The sequence below is a fragment of the Galeopterus variegatus genome, unplaced genomic scaffold (assembly GCF_000696425.1).
Source record: "Galeopterus variegatus unplaced genomic scaffold, G_variegatus-3.0.2 Scaffold3651, whole genome shotgun sequence".
In the NCBI taxonomy this organism is placed as follows: domain Eukaryota; kingdom Metazoa; phylum Chordata; class Mammalia; order Dermoptera; family Cynocephalidae; genus Galeopterus; species Galeopterus variegatus.
Genome location: NW_007729762.1, coordinates 136,320 through 158,009, shown reverse-complemented (window position 1 = coordinate 158,009; position 21,690 = coordinate 136,320). Strand labels below are relative to the sequence as shown.

General features: G+C 41.1%; 1 protein-coding gene across 1 annotated transcript in view; it reads right to left on the bottom strand.

Moving 5' to 3' along the window:
* Positions 1–18,535: 18,535 nt before the first annotated feature.
* The window catches only part of LYPD6B (LY6/PLAUR domain containing 6B), a 12,874-nt gene continuing 9,719 nt past the window's right edge, over positions 18,536–21,690 (bottom strand). The window contains exon 4 of the mRNA XM_008585630.1: positions 18,536–20,696. Coding sequence (XP_008583852.1) covers positions 20,532–20,696 — 165 coding nt within the window. The 3' untranslated portion in view covers positions 18,536–20,531. The remainder of the gene's footprint in view (positions 20,697–21,690) is intronic.

The following is a 21,690-nucleotide window of genomic DNA, read 5'->3' as shown; positions in this document are numbered from 1 at the left end:
GGGTCTTTGCTGACCGTTCTCTCTCAAATAGGTCTCCCCGATCACTCACGCCCACTCCACTCCTCTTCATTCCCCTTATGTTTCTTTAACTTTTTTCCTAGCAGTATCTCTTCCTGGACTGTCCACGTGCTTACTGTCTCCCTGAACCAGAGATAATTTCAATAAAGCAAGAGCTTTGACTGGTTCATTGCCACATGCCCAGCACCTAAGAGCACTGCCTGGAATACAATAGGCATTCAATAAATATTTATTGAATGAATAAACCATTCCTAGATTTATTATCTTGGAAATACAAAGAGAAAAGTTAGAAGCCAGGTTTTATACAATGAAATTTTAATAATAAGAGTTTCTTTTAGTTAAACTTTAAAAAAAAAAATTATTGGATGTACCGAATAGTCTCAGCAGTTATTTAGATTCAACAATTATGACTATAAGCCTTTGTGCAATCATGGAAATAATTACTAATTCATAAATCCTGAACAAATAGAAACCTGAGGCAGACCTGAGAGGATCATCATCTACCTTTCCCCACTACTGTATTTTGGTTTGGTTTCCATGTAACCTGGTTTTGTTTTGTTTTTAGAGAATTTGATGCAGAAGGGTCGCATTTTTCTCATAGACTAAAGAGGGAGATCACAATAGAGGGAAAATGCAATGGTCAGGCAGAGAAGGGGATGACATTATCATCCATGAGCCCAGCCTATTCATTCATTCACCCTTAAAGTGTGAATTCACTTTTAAAGTATGTATTTAAAATTATAGCATCAAAGGGATGACTTTTAAAGCTTTGGAAATAGATCAAACCACCTAAGAGAGTTTCAAACAGTGCTTTCCAAACTCGGCTCCTCATTAGAGTTTATGTTCTATCGCTTCACACTTCATCCCAACACTGCATACTTCTTGTCTCTATTTCCCACTTCCCACTTCCCACTTCCTAGCTCCCACTCGCAGACGTAAAACTTGACAATGGGGTAATTCTATCAACCTTCCCTCTCATCCCGTGCGCCATTGTGGTCACATCTTTTACTTCCACATTCGTTATAAACTGCACCTTCAAATGCAATTGTTTTTACTTTTGAATAGTCAGATGTCTTCTAAGAAAATTGGGGGTAGGGAAGTATATTCTATATTTACTATGTGTTATTTAATATGTATTATGTTTAGATAATATATTGCCATTTCTTGTGCTCCTCGTTTCTTTGTATAAAGTCTCCATACAGTTTCATTTCTCTCAGAGCGAAGATTTTAGCTTTTCTTATAGTACAGTTCTGCTGGCTACAAATTCTCTCATCTTTAATTCATCTGAAAATGTCTTTATTCACCCTTATTTTTTAATAATATATTCACTACATATAGAATACTGGGTGGAGCAGCTTGGTTTCTCTTTCTCTGTCACTTTCAAGATGTCATTTCATTGTCTTTTGGTCTTTATTGTTTTTCATGGAGTGTCTCGCCACTATGCATATCATGATCCCTTATACATTGTGACATTTCTCTCTAGCTGCTTTCAGGATTATCCCTTTATCTTTAGGTTTCCGCAGTCTGACCACAATGTGTCTGCGTGTGGTTTTCTTTTGTTTTATCTGCTCGGGGATAGTTGAATTTCTCGAATGCAAAGTTGATGTTTTCATCCAAATATGGGAAATTTGGACCATTACTTCAAATTTTTTTCTGCCACATACTCTCTTCTCCTTGGACTCCAATTACACATATATTAGACCATTTACTATTTTCTAAAGGTCCCCAAGGCTTGTTTTTCTTCATTCTTTTCCCTCGGTGTTCTCCAGACTGAATACTTTTTATTGATCTGTCTTCAATTTTACTGACTCTCTAGCCCACCATCATCTCCAATCTACTATTAAGTCCACCCAGTAAATTTTTCATTTCAGTTATTGTAGTTTCTAGAAGAGTTTCAAAAATTATATAGTATAGGAGAGGAGGAAGATGTAGAGGAGTGGGGAAATGAGATCTAATGAAAAAGAGGAGAGATTTACCTTTAGTGAATCTAGAATGTAAAGGATGAGGAAGAGAAACAGGTGCAGGTGAAGACCCATTTTTAGATTCTGTCGTGGGGAGATTTCAGAACTCTGTTGAATAGTGTCTGATTTCTCAATGAAATAGGAAGCTTCTTGTCCACTGAGACTGGGTATGGAAAGTAAGGGGGAGGCTTAACGAGACAGAAGAAGGTAATTAATTTTTATCTTCAAAAGTAGAATGTTTCTTTATTAGGGAAATGAGCAGGGATTGCTTGATGTGCTTATATAAAGACTGTTTTCATGATTTTCTCACTAAACGAGATAAATACATAAATGGAGATAACTAGAAATTTTGCCAGACAGGTATGATGAAGGGAGAGAGTGGCAAAGCCCTTGAGTGAACTTGATACCCAGTAAATGATGAACTAAAAGACAGAGGAAAGTGAAGACACTAAGGAACTGGGCACTTGTGCAAAAGTGTTGGGGTCACTGAATTGAAGGTCATGATGAGTTTGAAGACTTGTGTCAGTGAAGGTAGATGCACCAGTGAGCCTTGTGTAAAGATGGGAGTGATCAAAAGGTGTGATATTTAAAACCAAGAATTTTACTTTGGCAAATTTTCTAGTTAAAAAACCTTTCAGCTATAAATATGGGAGTAGTTTGTGGTTGACATGGTCAAAGAACTGAGACATTAGGGGTCAAATGAATAATAGGGCTTGGCTCGGTGAGAAAGTCTGTGAGCCAAATGGTAAACTGGACACCGAGAAAGAACTCTGGAGGGAGGAGGGAAAGTGGAAGATGGACCAACCAGAATGTAGAAAAGAGTCCAGGTGATGATGGATACCTGAAAAAGAGAGTGGGACTTTTTGGAAAGACCTGAAATAAACAGAGATGAAACATGACAGAACAAGTTTTGAAGGTCCTTTGGAGGATAAGAATTCTGTTCTACAGTTATGGACCTGAATATTTACCTCCTTCCAGCTCTAAGCATTCTGGCAGCAAAATGATTTGTGCAAACTACCTGCAATTCTTCTGAAGGTCTCTGACACAGGCTTGGGTGGGCTGATGATAAACTCCGCCTCAACAGCACTATCTAATCGGCCGCAAGACCTTTTGTAAAACTCTTATCATATATCTATCTAGCTCTGAGGTTCTCCAACTATCCCAAACCAGGTCAACATAATAACTTTCATAAATGTATAGATGGAGAATTTTTTTTTCAATTTAAGGGGTAAATTAGAACTATTTTTATCAGTCAGCATGCATCTGAGTTTGTTCATGAACAAAGCAGAAGCATGAACCCAGGGCCCTTTCGCAATGAGATTATGACACTCAAATGTGGTTTACAAACGTAGCCTGGAGAAATTTCATTGAGCTCTTCAGATTTTGGGCCAAATGAAGTAATGCTGAAGAGGAATGTATGTAAGAACATGAACTTAACATGTCCATCACACTTCCTCAAGAAAGCAGTCCAGCCTCCTACATGTTTATAAGCTAAGTGAGAAAACTGTAACATGGTTTTTAAAGAAAAATCCCTTCTTTTGTGTAAAAACTAATGCAATAAAATGATCATCTCATGCACATTTGTCACAAAGGACCCTCCAAAGATGAAGCCAATCACATTTGTTAATATCATAGTTATCCCTTCCATGTACTCTGATTTTTTAATAAATATGCATTTTGATGTCTATATTGTTTTTCTTCATCTTCCCTGCTGCTGTTAGGGTAGGATCTGTGGACACAAAGACTAAAAAACCCTTCTTTATGCCCTCAGCGTCTGACATATAACAGGTGCTCCAGAAGCATTTGTTGAGCGAATTGGTGTAGGCAGGCGAAACAAGATAACCAGTGTAGTCTGGCAAGGAAACTGAAGCTGTCACCCCTCAAATCCAGGATCTATGACAGAATAATAGTTCATCTCCATTCTGCTTCTCATTAAACAGAAGAGTTAATATAATTCCATGGGTAATAAAATGGCCAGCACCACTCTTTAAATTGAGTTTTAAATAGTACGGCCCTGAAAAAGAGAGTCTTAATGCTTTCAGGACAGAGCAAATGAAGAGAATTCACTGACTCACCAAAATATGCCAAGGAGTAGACTAGATCAAAAGATTGTGAAAATTCTTGCAGCATTGCTAGAAATATGGAGGTATTTGATAGTTTGCCTTTATGGACACTAAGCTGATCACAGTTATGTCTTGACATATTGTAGAGATCGATTCTAGGGCAACAAATAGAACAGAGATGTTGCAGTGGGTGCCTCTGCATCACTGGGAGCTTCTGGTTCGGTCCTCTCCTCATGGCTGTTGTTTCGTATGGCTGCATGTACTGACAGCTTTTCCAGTCACTCCAAAAGAAAACAAAACAAAAGACAAATTGTATCTCAGTCCAAGGAGAAGGGAAAAGTTAGTACAGTAATATACACTTTAAAAAGTGTTGTGAATTGGCAATATATTCAATACGTAGAAATCACTGTAGCAGAAATCTTAAAAAAAATATCCAGCTTTTGTCTCCAAAAATGATACCACTAGTCTGCCCAGACAGTAGCAATGTACACTTCCTGTGCCCTACCCCAAACCTGTGATCACAGAGCTCTTCCCTGCATGGTCCTCTGCAGTCGCAGCACTTTACACTGGCTTCTATATTTCCTTTGTGGACATTAAGATCTTTTCACGTATGAGTCCTCTTTTTCTCATCACAGTAAAAATTTACAAAAGGATGTGCTTTCTCCTTTCCCTCTTTCTCTTTCTTCTGGGTCTCTACCTTTCCTTTTGACTGTCTCTCCAGATTTCTTTCCAATTTTCTTTTTATTTAGCCCCCCCCCCCCCCCGGGGGGGGTGTTTCCCTTTTTTTTTTTTCTTTTTTTTTTTTCCCCCCCCCCCCCCCCCGCGGGGGGGTCCCCGTTTTTTTCTTTTTTTTTTTTTTTTTCCCCCCCCCCCCCCCCCGCGGGGGGGTCCCCGTTTTTTTCTTTTTTTTTTTTTTTTTCCCCCCCCCCCCCCCCCGCGGGGGGGTCCCCGTTTTTTTCTTTTTTTTTTTTTTTTTCCCCCCCCCCCCCCCCCGCGGGGGGGTCCCCGTTTTTTTCTTTTTTTTTTTTTTTTTCCCCCCCCCCCCCCGGGGGGGGTTGTCTCCATTTATATGTCTCTATCCTTATTTACTACCACAACCCCAATCTCACCCTTAACTCCTGGGCTCTCTCATAGACTTGGAACTTTACTTGATAAAGGGAAAACATTCCATGTAGAAGAAACAGAAAGAATTGGTCTTGGAGGGTGGGGAAGCGTTGATTTCAGTGTGACTTTTTCAGTGTATCTCTGTGAGATACAGAACCCTATGAGGAGGTGGTGATTTACCTTGAAAGTGATGTCATTTACCCAGGGCAGGAAAAAAATGTCAGGTCTTGGAAATGGAGAGCAGGGGACCCGATCTCAAGGGCTGGGACGTGGAGATAGGAGGAAAAGAGCTCATTCTAGACAGAGTATGTAGCCAAGACTAGAAACTTCTCAGACCCTTCTGCTGTGAAACCATAGGAATGCCTGGGGAAATGTGTGTACAGTTATGTGTCTCTTCACAACAGGGCTACGTTCTGAGAAATGCGTTGTTAGGCAATTTTGTCATCGTGTGAACATCATAGTTTGTACTTTCACAAACCTAAATGGTATAGCCTACTACAAAACTAGGCCACATGGTATAGTCTATTGACCCAACCACCATTTTCTAAGTGGTCCATCATTATCCAAAATGTCTTTATGGCTGTACTACAGACCTAAAATAGCTGGAAACTATAGGGAGAGCCCAGTTCTGGGAAGGCTTGGAATGGCTTTAAATGACCAAAACTATCAATGAGAAAGACTTTCACCTCTAACCCAGGACCACTGATACTGTCAGTGGCCCTAGATCACCAAAACTCTTATTTCATGGGCATTTATCACCCCAAGCTGCTAAGTTACTTGGCTTTAGCACCACACACTTCACAACGTCCCTGCAGAACTTCCAGCTGCAGGCTGGCACGGCCCCTGGTGGTCTGATATCAGTGTTTTGATAGCAGAAAGGCAGCTAGTACCAAAAACAAGAGGACTATTGGCAGACTGAGCAAATCTCCAGTATTTCTGTCAATACAAGATGATCGAATTAGGCCTAGATCCCAGGATGGAGTGAACACTACTAGAGTTCTTGGAGAAATCCCAGGAAAGAGAACATCGGGGAGGGAAGAATGATATTATTTGTAACAGAATGGGATTCTATGACATTTAATGTGAATATTAAAAGTCATGAGCAGCTGCTCTATGCCCTGCCCAGCCCATAGCCCCTGGCCAACCCAGAGGCCACACGCAGACAATTGCTGCACCCACCAAAGCTTCTGGCAGCTGTCTCTGGAGGGAGCCAGAGGAGCATGTTCAGCCAGTGTGCAGGGCAGCCCAGAAGGACAGGGAGTGAACACCTCAGGAGTGACCCTCAGCCAACGAGGGCTGGGAATTGGTGGAGAAATGCCTCAACTTCCCTGCTACTCAAGGAGACGATTGTAAGATGTAATGCACAGTCTCTCAGAAGGTCCAGGGGCATCAAGCCCTGGGACCCATAGCGGTGCCCAGCTTGTTCACCATCTCCTCAGTGCCTTTCCTCGCTTCCTGTCTTGCTTCCTCCCTCCTTCACTGTGCTTCCTGGGACTAGTTTTCTTCCCCCAGAAAAGAGAGAGAAAAGAAAAACAAACTGATTTGTACCTAACTCCTTGTTTCAGGGTCTGCCTTGGTGGAAACAAAACTGTAACAAGCCTACACTATGAAGAGGGAACTATCTGTCTAATCTCTTCACATCTGGCCTCCCACTAGACTCAACTCTTTAGGGAAAGGAATTCTGTATTCTTTGCACCTATCGTATCTGGATACTCATCAGGTCTTTAAATATTTGCTGAATAAATGAACTTAAGCTACCATATTTTCCATCTTTTCAGCAACATGCTCAGTTTATTGGGTAAAAGCAAACTGGTGAGAACTATTGCAGCCAGTGAAAAGTGGTACCTACTTCTACAAAAGATGGCCATTTAGCTTTCAGTATAAGGAGAAGCAAAGATGACCTCATAGCCCAGGCCAACCAAGAGCTGACTGAGGGATTACCCTCTACACGTACAAGCACGCACACACACATGCACATGACTTCTCCCAATGTTATACAAAGTAACACCAACACTGCATACTGTGAAAGGACACAACAAATCAAAGGCCAGGTGCTTTTTTATTTCACATGAAAACATTCAGGAAAGCCCATCCAGACTGATGAAACATACTCAGGGAGAGAACTGACCAGCTGCTGTCAGAGCAGAGAAATATCTGAGACCCAACATTGAAAGACAATAGCGCCAAACGTAATTTCTATCCCTTACTTCTCCACCTAATTTTTGTATCTTCCTCTTTCCACCACTCCTGCAAATTAACTACATCTCTAATATGCTAAAGAATGGCCCAACATCAGTATACTCTTGGTTTTCCAGTCTTAACTAACACAGTTGGCCCTCTGTATCCATGGATTCTGCATCCACAGATTCAAACAACCAGAGATGGAAAATATTTGGAAAAAATAAAAATTAAAAGTAACAAAACAATAAAAAACAATACAAATTTTGAAAATACAGGATAACAACTATTTATATAGCATTGACATTGTATTTGGTATAAGTAATCTAGAGATGATTTAAAGTATCTGGGAGGATGTGTGTAGGTTATATGCAACTATCACGCCATTCTATATAAGGGACTTGGCATCCACAGATTTTGCTATCCATAGGGGTTCTGGAATCAATCCCCTGCAGAAACTGAGGGATGACTGTACTATTTTTATATCACTTTTGAGGTAAAAGGGTAATAACGTACCATGGTGGGGGTGGTGGGACTCTTGATTGAAGATTTTCCTGGGCAGTCATCCTGAGATGAAGCAGCTTCTGGGGCAGGAACAGAGGCCTGGGAAACATGCTGTAGGCCAAAAGGGGGAAGAAACTGCTTCCTTTTTCTGTGCCAGGCACAGATGGATCCTCAAGCAATTAAAGCATTAAGATGCTCACCGGATTCCTGGTGGTTGGGGGTGTTGTGAGTGAGGAAGGAAATGGGTGGTGGAAAATAGGTAGGAATAGATAGGGCTGGTTGTTGGCACAGGGAGGCAGACCCAGGAGTGTCACGGCCCTGTGGAGTGACCCTGTGCAGCCACTTCAGGTATCAGTGGTCAGTTAATCTGTGCGCTGCTTACTCTCCAAGATCAGCAACCTTCAGTGAAGTTTGTTCACACTTCACAGCATGGATTTAGCAGGCGAAATAAGAGAGAGGATTAATGCAGGGAGGCCATGCCCTGCTCTCTAAATCCTCAGTGGTATTAAGAGGAGTAAGCAGTAGGAGAACAGTAGAGAGTTTGTCTTAACAGGGGGGAAACAGAGCAGAAAGACATAGGGAACCAGCTCCTACAGAATACAGCATTTCAGGGGAGGTTTTAGAAATAACTAGAATCCCTCTTTGATTATTGGTCACCTCACAGTAGGTGTGGCTGGACATTTCATGGAAGTCCTCAGTTACATGCAGTGGGAATCTATTTGTTCTTTCTGACAACATTGAGCATTCCCCGAGAGCATCCCTCTGTAGAGGCTATCCAGAAATGACCTCTCCCTCTCAAGTGTTCATTGCAAATATTATCTAGACATTTCTCATCTCCCAACTATTTGGCAGGAAAGAGCAAATACCATTTATTGATTGTGGTGCTGGTTTATTGCAATGACCAAAGTTAACGATTTGTTCATTCTTACTAGCATGATGTGTCTACATTCATCGTTAGGGACCAGGGGCAAATTTTAAAGAATTTAGATTTTCAAACACCTACTTGAATTTCTCCTTGACCTTGGCATTTGAAAATGCAATTTATCAATCTGTGAATTCTTTTCTGCATTTAGACATCAGTTTGTTGCACTTTGCCTTTTAATGTAAATCTGTTAATCAACGGATGTTAAATTCCAATTCTCTTCCACATCAATTGCTAAAGCCCCTTCCTCTACACCAATCCAAACAAAGCCTACACATAGATTATTAATAAAATGCAATGAAAATGTAATACTGATACTATGCTTCTGAAATTTTGATCTTGGGGTATTTTTCTGAAAAAGTTCTTATACTTTGATAGTCCAAATCTCTTGACCTTCAGGGAACATGAGAGACAACCCTTGTAGGCAGCCCTTGGCCTAATTCAGTTGAGTCCCAGAGCTGACATTATTTATGGAAACATAAGCAGTTGGTTGGAAGAATGCCCAGGGGCCTTGGCATTGTAGGTACTTAAATAAATCAAATGATCCAGAAAACTGGTATTATGTGAGACCTCCATTTGAACTGCCACCTCTCTCACTTCCACTGGCAAATCCAAAGGGCAGGGAGGACCCTCAGACATTACAAGGTGGAGCAGGGCCAGGGAGAGGTAGGGAGGCCAGCCAGGCATGCCCAGTGTTTAGTGATATAGAGACCTTGGAACATCGTGGTAGGGGGCAGAAAGAGACCATGCCCCTCCGAAATGAGAAATGCTGCTTAGATAGTTTCTGGCACAAACTTGTCTTTTAAAATCCAGGCTGTTCCTCAGGACCTTGCCCTGAAGCTGTACTGAAGTATACCTGCATTTTTAATCAGGTTTCGGTTTTTATTATTTCTATCATTTTACTAAACACCTTTCCCTCTGTGGCTTGTTTTTCAAAAATCTGTAGTCTCAAACATTTCTCAGAAATTTGCCCCCAGGAAAAATAAATCCTACCTAAACATATTACAGAAATGCAAACCTGCCATCTAAAATCTCAGAATAAAGACAAAAAGACCTAGTTGAATACTGACCAAATAAAAGCTGTCTTGTTTATTCCTTACTTTAATATTCTTTCTCAAAGGAAATTTAAGCAGTCTAGCCTCTGTTCTGTTAGATCTTTTAGCAAGACCAGCAGGAAATTGGAAATGCTGCATTAGGATATTTAGATCATAAGTCGCCAAAACTGGAACCACATCTGTCTCCTGGTTCATTCAATATGGATACTTGGAGAGACCAATGGATGTTGTACCAATTATCAGAATAGTAACACCAGCAAACGTACAGTGAGGGAAAGCTCAAATGCTTTCAAGATGCACTTCACTTCCTTAACAGCTAATTACATGCCAAACATATAAATAACCTCATGCATTCTAATTCCCCATCCGGGTCAGGGTAACCCTGGACTTGCAGCCTCTTGTTCTCCTGCATTACGAGGTGTTGCTTTGAAAACTCAGAGAAACTAATAAAAGGGTCAGCCCGAAAGGAAAAGCAAGCATTCTGGGCTGTCACCTCTGCAACCTTCTTCTTTGTGTTTCTGTGGATTTTATCCTTGTATAAACATAGTCCCCACTGTCCAGAACATTGTAACAAAGACTGTTTCCCACCAGCTCTTATCTTCAAAGCTTCAAGCTTTGAAAATGTGATAGCTGGCAAGTCATGGTCTTGTTAATTAAAATTTAATTTGATGTTGGGGAAGGTTGGGGTATGGAAATGAAAAGAGAGACCAGGAGAGAAAGGTGTCCCCATATTGCCACATTTAGCTTTAAAAAGACCCTCAAAGGTATATCCCACATATTGTTTGGAGGAGGAGCTGTAAGAGGAGCTCTCGTTTTTGCTTCTTTTGTTGAGCCCTAATTCCTGACTTATTTTTATTATTTTTTGCAAATTTGTGTTGAAGACTTTCATAGAGCACAGTAGTTTTGCTAATTAAAGAGATTCCTCTCTTTTCTATGAATTCATGTTTTCATAGAAGGGTGTTAACCAGTCCCCTCTCTGCCCTTGGGTTACAATACTAGTTTATCTGTCACATACTAATAAATGCCACGAGATCACTTTATAATCCATATTTAGGAATCTCTTTCTCATTTAGAGGCATTGTCTTCCTCATTTTGGGTGTATTGGTTATTTTTCTTAATTTTCTGAGTAGCATCTGTATTTCTATTCAAACCAGGGTACAATTTTGCACCTATTCCTCAGTTTTCTAGATTCCTCTTCCATAATTATCTGCTTGCTTACTGGTATTTTCCTCATTCTCATTTTATCATCATCTGTGAATTTACCTCACATGATGTTACTCCCTCTTCCAAATTATTAATGCAGTAAACTGTGAAACGATACTTTTATCTTTAATGGTTGATGATGAAAAAGTGATAGCTGCAATAAAAGCATCTTTCTCTTTAAAAAAAAAGTCACAGTACAGTACTTAGCCCATCCATGGCCACTTCTAAGAGAAACTGGCCTGTCTAGCTGCCATGCAGGGGAGTCCCAAGGACCACGCTCCCTCACCTGTGGGCCACGCTGCCATCCCCACCATTGGACCACAGTCCCCTGGAGCAGTCATAGCCACAGAGGCTTGTGTGGGAGCCTAGAGTGGAAATGACTTCCAAAACAAGAAAGCACTGAGTAAATCAAATTGTGCAGTAGGAGCAAATTCAGAAAGGTCATGAGATAAAGAGGTGACAAAGGCCCAGAGAGTAAGCAGAAGCTACACCACAGAGAGAGGGTCAGGGAGCCGGTTCCTTAGAAGAGGGATAAAATGAGAAGAATCAAAAAGAGGTATAAAGTCATGTTAAAGATATTGCAGTAGAGAGAAGGTCCAAAGTCTTCTGCTTTACAAGGGTCTTGAATCCCAGAGGCCTCTTAGTTCCAGTCTCAGAGAGAACTGGCTAAACCAGGTTCTGCTCCACCCAGGAGGCCTGGTTCCTGCACCGCCTGGTAGCTGAGAGACTCACTTTCTCTTTTTCTCCACATATAAAAACGAAGACTCAGATAAGCTGGGCTAATGCTTTTCTAGTGGACATATTAAAGTCTCTTTATGTGACAAGTATCAAGGACAGTGTAGGAACACTCCAGATGAATTTACTTTTAACTGTCAAGAGCAATAGAACTGTTACCATCAGCATCTTGAGACGCAGGCAAAAGAAGGATAATTAAACCCAGCCTTTTAAATAAGCATTGTTGCAAAGGTTACAAAACACTGCAGTATTGCCAAACTTGCAGAAATCAATTTCCATTGTGTTGCAGTATGTGTCATGCAGAGATTGCTGAAACCAACAAAATGAAAAGCATTAATAATTGGTATTAATAGCTTGTATAAATTAATTTGCTTATTTGCCTAAAAGAAAATTAGCCAAGCAATTCATTAAATGGAAGCCTTGCACATTAGATAATATAAAGCATATACTTTCTATTGTTTTCAAAAATGAGGCATTCGAAGTTAAGAAAGTCTAACCAATTAATAAAACCTAAATAAAAATCTCCTTGTCAAGAAAATGAAGCCAATTTAATAGGATGCAGAAGGGGCATCCTAACGACTTCAAAACCACAGAAAATATGAAGGGTAGTGCACAAAATAAAATTGATTGACTTACAATAAAATGGAGATAATAAAAGTTCATATCTGTTTGCAGCATTTGCTGACTACCAAATACTTAAAAGAGTCATATGTGATCCTCCTGCAATGCCTAGGAGGTAGATGGGGAATAAATAATAAGCACAAGTGGGAAATCAAATGCTGGTGAGGTAAAGACTTTGTGAAAAATATTTCATGGATTCAATTCAACAGGTATTTATTGTGGGACAAAACCATGGTTTGCCGGCCGTTGACCCCATCACAGGAATCAGTGTTGGGCATGGTGAGAGGTGGTAGGGCAGGGACCTTGAAGACCCGCTGTGACCAGATTTTTGTTTTCCATCATATCTCTTGTTGCATGCCCAGGGCACGTTTAGTTCCTCAAGTAGTAAGTTATAAGCTTTGAGGACTGTTAGACTGTAGGCTTCTTTCTCTATTCTTCCTCCCTTGTGCCTGTTCATTTTTACTCAGGATTCTACTAGAGATTGGATTCTAACTGCTCCTTACAAAGGATGAACGCACCAAAAGTTGGATACAACGACAGTCTTAGAAATGTATCAAAAAGGCAGGACTGTAGTTACATGGGGGCAAAACAGGGAATAAGGAGAAACCCATCCTCAAACGGGATAATATATGAGACTGCAAAGCCATTTCCTAGTCCCATCTTATGAATAACTCACCTTCACACCAATTGACCTACACAACATTATCCACCCATCCTCCATGCAATGGAACCACAAGTAGTAAAACCATCCTCATTCAGCAACCTGGTCCCAAGTGCCTACTCTGGGACGAGTGTCCAGTATGTGAGGGTGTAAGTCGTTCAAACTCTGGCTGCTTATGAACTCCCAGAACAGATCTGCAACAGCAGAAGCTGCCCAAGAATGACCCCTTAGTCTAGCCTTGACCCCGAGATTTAAGGTACTGCTGAACCCCAGCAGAGATTCCAAGATCCTCCACATGTGGTTTTCCTATTTGGCTGTGCAAATCTCAGATTACACATCCCCTCAAGGCACTGCAGGCTTCTCTGAGCAAAAGAATTAAATGCTTATTAGGATTCTGCACGTGCACCCTAGGAACTGCATCTCACATACCACATGCTGTCCTTGTGTCGTTAGCACAAACACTTATCCACATCTGACAAGCAACATCAAACCACTTCAGGTAATTGCATTTCCAGAGTGGTTGATAATGAAATGGGAAGAGTTGGCCTTGCCCCTTGCCTTGCTCAAAAAGTAGACAAGATCTAGCATTTTCACTTTTTTTTTCCTTCAACAATCAGTCAAGAAAGTTTTGCCTCAAATTATTTGACTGTTTTCTCCCTATCCATGACCTGTAAGTTTTTATTATGTTCCTTTGTTTGCAGTATGTGCTCCATTATCTTATTTAATCACAGATTATCTTTTCACTTAATTAAACTCACTTTTCACTTTGAAACTTTGCATTAAAAAGAAAAATACAGGTGTCATGTAGAATTATTCCACTAATCTATTATATCAGTCAAATAATTGTTCCCTGCCCCCAGGCAGTTAAAGATGAGACTTTGTTGCAACTATGTTCAAAATCTTTCTCTTGTCTTTCTTCAAATTCCTGAATTTTTAAAGCCAGGTAAGTATTAAAGTGCCAGATCCTGAATACTGCTAAGAAAATGTCTTCCAAAATCACTGTTAGACATTCAGATTATGATTAATTACAAGAATAGATCCACCAAAAGCAATGTGGGTTTTCCTAAGTTAGGCAAAATACCACATTATTCCTTTAGTTTACTTTTTAAATTAGTTATACCTGTATCTTCATTTTCCTTTGTTTCATAAGATATAAAAGGACTTCCTAAGGATCTGTCCAGATCTCTGACAAAAAGGCATTCTCAGTCCATTAATGAATTCTGGTCTAAATTAATTAGCTAAAATGAGGATTAAATACTTATTATTCGAGACCCATCTCTTGATTGATTTCATAGTTAAGTCTAGAAATATTTATTTATTTATTTATTTAGGCTCAATATTGGATTAGTAGAAATATTTAGAAATAACAAATGACAGACTACTCCAGAGAATTCTTCAGAGGACATTTGGAAAGAGAGGAAACAAGAAATCGTAATCCTCAGAAAACACTGCCTTCTTGATCGGTTTACAGTTGAGCCCCAAGGAGTGGTGGGCATGAATTGGATTAAAATTGGGTTGGGAGATTGAATAGTTAAAAAAACATGGGAACAAAACCAAAGAAAAAGTATCCGAAGCTTTCCCTTTTTAAGGCAGTTTCTACATTTTCTGCCTCTGCTCATGTAGAGATGATGGCAACAGGTCTGTACAAGACAGAGCCTGTAATCTTGGTGAAATGAGTGTTTCCAAAGGTTTAAGGTTCATATATTTAGCATGCATTATCTAAGTACCTAGTATATACCATGTATTTTAGGAGTCAGTGTCTTACCCACCCACTGTGTTTTTGTGAGTTTCCCCCTCCTGTCTCTCTCTACATTTGTAAGGTGGTATTGGCTACACAAAGTGTGTTCTATGGAACCCAGATGCTTGAAGAAAAGGTTCTCTCATGCAATAGCCTGGGAAGTGCTGCATACTCTCCACACCTTGCAGATTTACAATATACATTAATCTAAAGAGGGCGTGGTGGAAATTGCAGTAGGTAGGGGAACTTCTCTGTCTGGGTCTGCTTCTAGCTAGTTGGGTGCTTAAGGCAAGCCCATACAGCTCTCAAAGCCTCGACTCTCTTATGTCTGACGTGATAGCACTGCCTCCCCACACAGCCTCGCAATGTAGGAGTCTGCAGCAGACCTTTCTGGCTGCCCACCCAGATCCATTTCTTCCTGCCTCCTTTCTAATTCCTATCTTGGTCAGGTATCTATCCTCCGCCATGCACTGCACATGCCTCAGGGAACATTGAACTGCCTTTAGCTGTACTAAGCCAGGGACAACTACATCTTCCTTGCTTGTGATTTGCTGGGAGCCTGGATGAAGTCCTTCTCTTGGAGAACTTCCAGCATTGTCCCTCAGTCTCTTCCCCTGGACACTGGGTAGACAGTATAGCATAGCTGTGGCCATCTGGTTACCAAAGGACATGAGGGAGGTGAGAGCCAAAAGAAAAGCAGAGAATGGAGCTACAACTACTGGATTAAGTCCACCTTGAAACCCACTCTCCCTCTGGATTTCCAGTTGTGAGCCAAGAAATTCATTTATGCATATTTGATTGAAATTTTCTGTCATTTGTCATCAAAGTTATCTGATAGATATAGCACTCTATAAAAGATGCCCTCTCTGGCTGGGGACTCTCAAAAACCTCATCAGAATCTGTCTCCGGGACCTGCTTGCGCCGTGTTGCCTATTCTTGTTTGAAAGATACTTGCGTTGGATCTGATTTTGAATCATAGCCCCCGTGGATGGGCTCACCCCGCCCTTTGCTTTGCACTGCTGCTTACTGCCTCACTCAGCCTGTGATGCCCAGGGACTCCAGTCCCAGGGCCCCAGACTCTCCTCCTGGAGCTCCCACTTGTTACAGGCCTCCCAGGACCATCCCCAACATGGCAGCCCTGCCAAGCCAGTGTCCTCCAGATGTTCCCGGCCCTTTAGCTGGCACCGATTTTCATGAACTAAAAATGCCTTTGTATGGAGGTTTAGGAGATGTGTGAGGCTCTTAGCACAGAACTCTACAGCCTTGTGCTGAAGCCCTGGGTTATTGTTTCTAAAAATGATGCCCTAAGACTACCAGTGTCAGAATCACCAATATCACAATCAGTCACTTGTTAAAAATGCAGATTCCCAGACCTGCCAAATAGTATTGCTGGCATTAAACTACGAAAGCCCTACTTTTCACAACCCCAACCATGGTTATCTCACACTCTGGATTAGCCCAAAGACAGCTCAGCTTCCGGCCTCAGCATCTGATGAAACAGAGACCAAGACAATGCGGGAGGGGGGCTGGGAAGGAGACAGTATTATGAAGATAGAGAATGGGAAGTGTGATAAAAAGATGCCGGACTGTTGCAGATGCACGGACTGTGCCTAAAGGCAGACTCGAATTACAACAGCCATTTGTTTTCCAGTTTCTTCGACGCTCACCTTTGGGCATCCACTAGCTTTTGTCTTCTGGTATGATTTGCACCCAGACACATCCAGCATCACGATGTAACCCTCTACAAATCACTCAGTTGATGGCAAAGAATAACAAACAATGAAGAATAAAATGTCCAAGATCCAAAGGTCAGAGCAGTCTTTTGTTAGCTGGCAATCTACATGTCACAGCAATTTTGCCCAAGAGTTCTCATTTCCCAAATGTGAAATATATTTTCCTGATTCCACTCCACACCTCACCCCCCAAGTCCACGCCTGTCCATATTGCTTATTTCACACTTGGGTGGCTTTATAAGTTCTTTCTCAGTGAGAAAGAGAAACCGACCCACCTTCCCTTTTCTTATGAAACATATTTTATCCAGTGACTCACATGACAAAATGCAGATTATATGGAAAATAATGATTGTAATTTTTGACTGTGAATTTCAGAGTTGAATTTAGGAATAGTTTAGACATAGCTGGGGAAAAAAGTAGTAGGCACCATTTTTTTCTTTTTCAAAAAATGATTGATGGATGGGAATTCAAAATTTATTCTAGAATATAGATCTACTCAAAATGGACTCTTGACAGGCCATTTCCTCAGACCCTCCTCATATTCACAGCTAATCTCCTTGTCTCTCTTATAACAACAAATCTATATATTCCTTCTTTTGTGCCCCTACTCCAGTTCTGATTGGACATTCTGACACTGAAGTGGTTCTTTTTCTTGCTCACTAAGGCAAATTAAATAAGTCTGAGGTCTGGGATACTTGGCCATTCCAGGTCCCTATACAATGGACTAAAAAAATCTATGCAATAGATTCTAGTCACTGAATTTACTTTATGGATTTTCATTTTTAAATTACATTAGCGATACCACAGTTACTTAATATGTATGCATGGGGCTTTCAGGTTAGAACTTAAAGGTCATCTCTTGGAATTTGGGCCTTCTGGTCACCAACATCACCCCCACCTTTTATTCTTTCATTTGGTGGTTCCCAAAGTGGCTATACATCAGAATCACTTGGAGTTTTTTAAAAATACAGATTTTCTGACTCAACCCAGACATAAGGAATCTGACATTCTGGAAATTGGGCCCAGGACTCTGATTTTCTTTTCTTTCCTTATTTTTACAAGCTCCCATGTGATTCTCATGCTGCCACCAATGACTCATTTATCTAAGACTTTTGGGAAACACTCATCTGGTCCAGTGGTTTTTGAAGTTGTGTGTACATCTGAAGCACCTGGAGGCCCTATTAAAACTCCCATTGGTGGCTCACTTGGGAGAGCGTGGTGCTGATAACTCCAAGGTCAAGGATTTGGATCCCCGTACCAGCCAGCCACCGAAACATTAAAACACAGATTAAACCTTCAGGGTGTCTGATTCCATAGTTGGAGTCTGAGAATGTGCATTTCTAACAAGTTTCCAGGTGATGCTAATGCTACTGGTCTGGAGACCACACTTTGAGAACCATGCCTCTAACCCAGGTGGCTTGTGCATGCATTATTTCATTAGTATTTCTATTATGTGGCCAAGAACTGGACTTTGGAAGGAATAATCCTCCCAGGTCAGAAGTAACATACCTGGCTGAGCATCATAACCACCTGGGAGGTTTTTTGTTGTTGTTTTTTAATTTAACATCCAATTATGGTTAGGGGTAAGCTTGGGCTTCATCTCAGATCTACTGACTCAACATCTCAGTATGTTGAGAACTTGTTTTGGAAGTTACCCAGAAGATTATGACTTATTATAAGGATTTGAAACCATTTCCTTAGACCAGACTTGTGAGCTTATGAATAACTTATACGAAAAATTATTTGTTTATCTGAAATTAAAATTTAATGGAGCATCCCATGTTTTTATTTGTAACCCTTTTATTTGTAACCCCGTATTCACTCAGCTGTCCTTGCCAGGAATTTGTTTCCTCTGTGCGTTCCCTTCTTTGCTCAATGTACCCCTATTTTAAATGCTTAAGGGAGCAGACGTGAAGAGTTAAACCCATACAAACATGATGATGTGTGAGGTGAAGAAGAGAATTAAGACGTTTCCTCAAGAAAGAAAAAAAGACACACACACAAAGGGAAATTCATTAATTTAGGCAGCAGAAACAAAATCAGAAGAAAAATTTACTGTCTGCTAATGGTTTTTTACCAGACAAATCGTCAATTATACAGTCAAAAGAAACCCTGGGGAATCAAAAGACACCAAATATGCTATTAAAATGTTTCAAGTGTAACCATATATAATTCCAAATATGTATAATCTATGAAAACACAAATACTTCAAGGTGCTAAGTGAAAGATGGGATAAATCTACATCAGGCTTCAAAACTGATGCTTCCAGGTAAGTCTAAATTTGGGCCAGAGACAGGGAGATAACGATGTCTGTCCCCTGCCTGTTTTATGGGAAGCTAAAGAGCCTCAAGATGAGACACTCTTAGTGTGTCAAGGATGAGAAGAAAAATAAATACAGCCCAGCTCCTGACATCAGCATGTAACTACTAAGAGATGAAATTGAGTAAGTGAACAGACAATCAAAGCAGAGAAGAAAAGATCACTGATTTAGAAGACAGAGAAAACAAGGGAGGTGATCTGGCAAACCACTGCCCAGGCTGAGTAAACACCATTAGCACCATGGTCCCTGCAAAGAAAGCTTTCTTTTTAAGGAGTCTTAATATCTCATAGGTTAGGGATCAGCAAAGTTTTCCTATGAAGAGTAAGATAGCAAAGCTTTTGGACTTTGCAGACTATATAGTCTCTGCTGCATCTATGCAACCCTGTCACGGTAGCACGTAAGTAGACATGGGCAATACATAAGCAAATGGACATGCCTGTACGCTAATAAAACTTCACTCACAAAAACAGGTGAGACAAATATGGCCTGTGGGCTATAGTTTGCCAATTCATGTCATAGGTGAACCCACGTGGCAAGGATAGCATCATTAGTGGATTCTACAGAGCACCCAGCGCTCTAATGGTGCATGTTTAATTAGAAAACCATTCCATTGTATGATCACTATACGCACAAGGGCAGAGTGTTTAAAGGGCACCCTAAAGTGTGAAGGCAAGAAATAAGGATTCCAGAAATAGGGAGAAGATGCTCATTTGAATTTCTGAGATTGTGTTATAAAAGGGAAAGAGAAGGAGACATTGGGACCAAACATTTTAGCATGTGTTTAGAAAGGTCCTTTTGGTGGACCTGACATTGTGAGAGAAGGAGGTGGCCATGGTGGAGGACCCTCTTGCCAGTTTCTCTAAGTAGTTCTTTTTAAGTTGCCACTGCTGAAGGTGCAGCATATGAAACATCTCATCTTTATTGATCAGGGAGGCTTTCTGACCTTCTCAATTCAGTAAGTTTGCATTTAGCATCCCAAAACATGTCCTTCCCAAAAAAGAAAAAAACTAAGTCACTTTGGCATAGAATTTTACACTTTAAGCCAGCATATATCACCAATGGTGTGTGGAAACAAAACTTCAGTGACTTCCATTATGACCCTGTAAATGTCAAAGGCCATCTCAGTCAAGAAACACACATGCATGCATTTACATGCATAATTTAAAAGCTTTATTTCTCCCCCCCCCCAAATTAGCAAATGATTTCACATTAGTTCAACCGGACGTCTTCTTCCTATTGATGCCTTTCTCACTGACTACGCTGTTGGAGAGAAAACTGTTTTCTCATTGGCAAAAGGGTTAATTTCATAGTGACACTCTGAACTAATCACAGACACCGGCGTGTCTGACCCAGCAGCCTCCGAGGGAGCCAATGAGGTCAAAGATTCCTTTCAGACAAAGGTCTGGTCAGGGTAGGACTAGTCAGGCTACTATAACCCGTCATCAATGTTGGCAGGATCCTCCCTGCAGAACTGACAAAATGCAGCTCCCTTTGACAGGAAGCGTGGAAGCTAGACAGTCCTCTCGGTCCCTGTGAAACCCCATCCTCAGTCCTGTGGCCTCATGTGGGAGTAGTTTTGAGAAGAAAACCACTGGCTGTGCCTTCGGGTCCAGTGTGCCTACTTTTCCAAGTGCAAGACTGGTCTTCACTCCATATACACCGTTATTGGCTTGTGCTTTAGAAGACTGGTCTCTGCCACTCCCAGGAACGGTGGCTCATAGCAATGGAAGCACAAAGACACCAGCAAGTACTGGTAGGTAGGGCGTGGGGGCACTGGTGCCAGATGTTCTCTGAGCGTGCATCACAGCGAAGACTGCGTTCGTGTGGTTGGTGGGCAGTTCTACATTGCAGATCATGCCTTCACAGCAAGACCTACACTCCTGTCACAAAAGGAAGAGGAGGGTGGGGAGAGTGAATAATAGGAAGAAGAGGGAAGAGACAAAACAAACAAAAAGAAAAGAAAGGCTTCTCCAGCTCTATCTGAAGATAGACTATCAGCGTGGGTTACCCGGGCCCTTAGGTATCCTTCCCCCTGCCCCCCACCAACAAACAGGGAGCGAAGGACCATCTTTAGAATCTTTTCATCCTAACTGTGATTTATGCATGTCAAACCCAAGCATACGCAAGGCAAAGAAGAGGGAGGGAGAATGAGCCTGCTCGATTGAGTCAACAAATCTTCTAAAGGCTTGTAAGGCAGAACACTGAAATGAAAATGAAAGCTAGGAACCTTTTGGATTAGACATTGATTTTCCTTTCTCAGTACTACTTGTTAGGGGATAATAATGACTCTATTGTCCATGCTAACACCTGACTCCTGTCATTACAGCGGCAGTGGCTTGCTAATAATGGCTGCTGAGCAAAGAAAAAGGCTTGGTCCCAAACAAACAAGGTGTTTTCAGGGAATGATTTCAGGGGAAGCAACCTCCTGTCATGATACCAATGTGCACCTGGTACAATGGCTCAACCCCATAAACCCAGCCATTCATAGAGGCTCCCAGGATGGCTAGGTAAGATAAAGGCATCAACTCTAAGCATCCATAGCTGTGGTTCTTAACCCTGGCTGGACATCAGAATCACCTCACTGGACTTTTTAAAAAGTTCCTGAGGTTCTGCTCCAATTTGCCTGGAATGCCCTGTACCACCACAAACACAGCTTGTAAACGTTGCCCAGGTAATTCTCATGTAGCCAGAGTTAAAGACACTGAGGTCAGAACCATTTTCTATATTTACAAGCTAAGTCAAATTCTAAAACCTCATGAAATGTACATACATTTAAGCAATTTTTTTCTCAAACATTTCAGGATTCCAGACATTTAAAAGAGTAAAATGCTCATTTACAATGATAGAACAAGAGTTAAAGAGATCAATTGATCT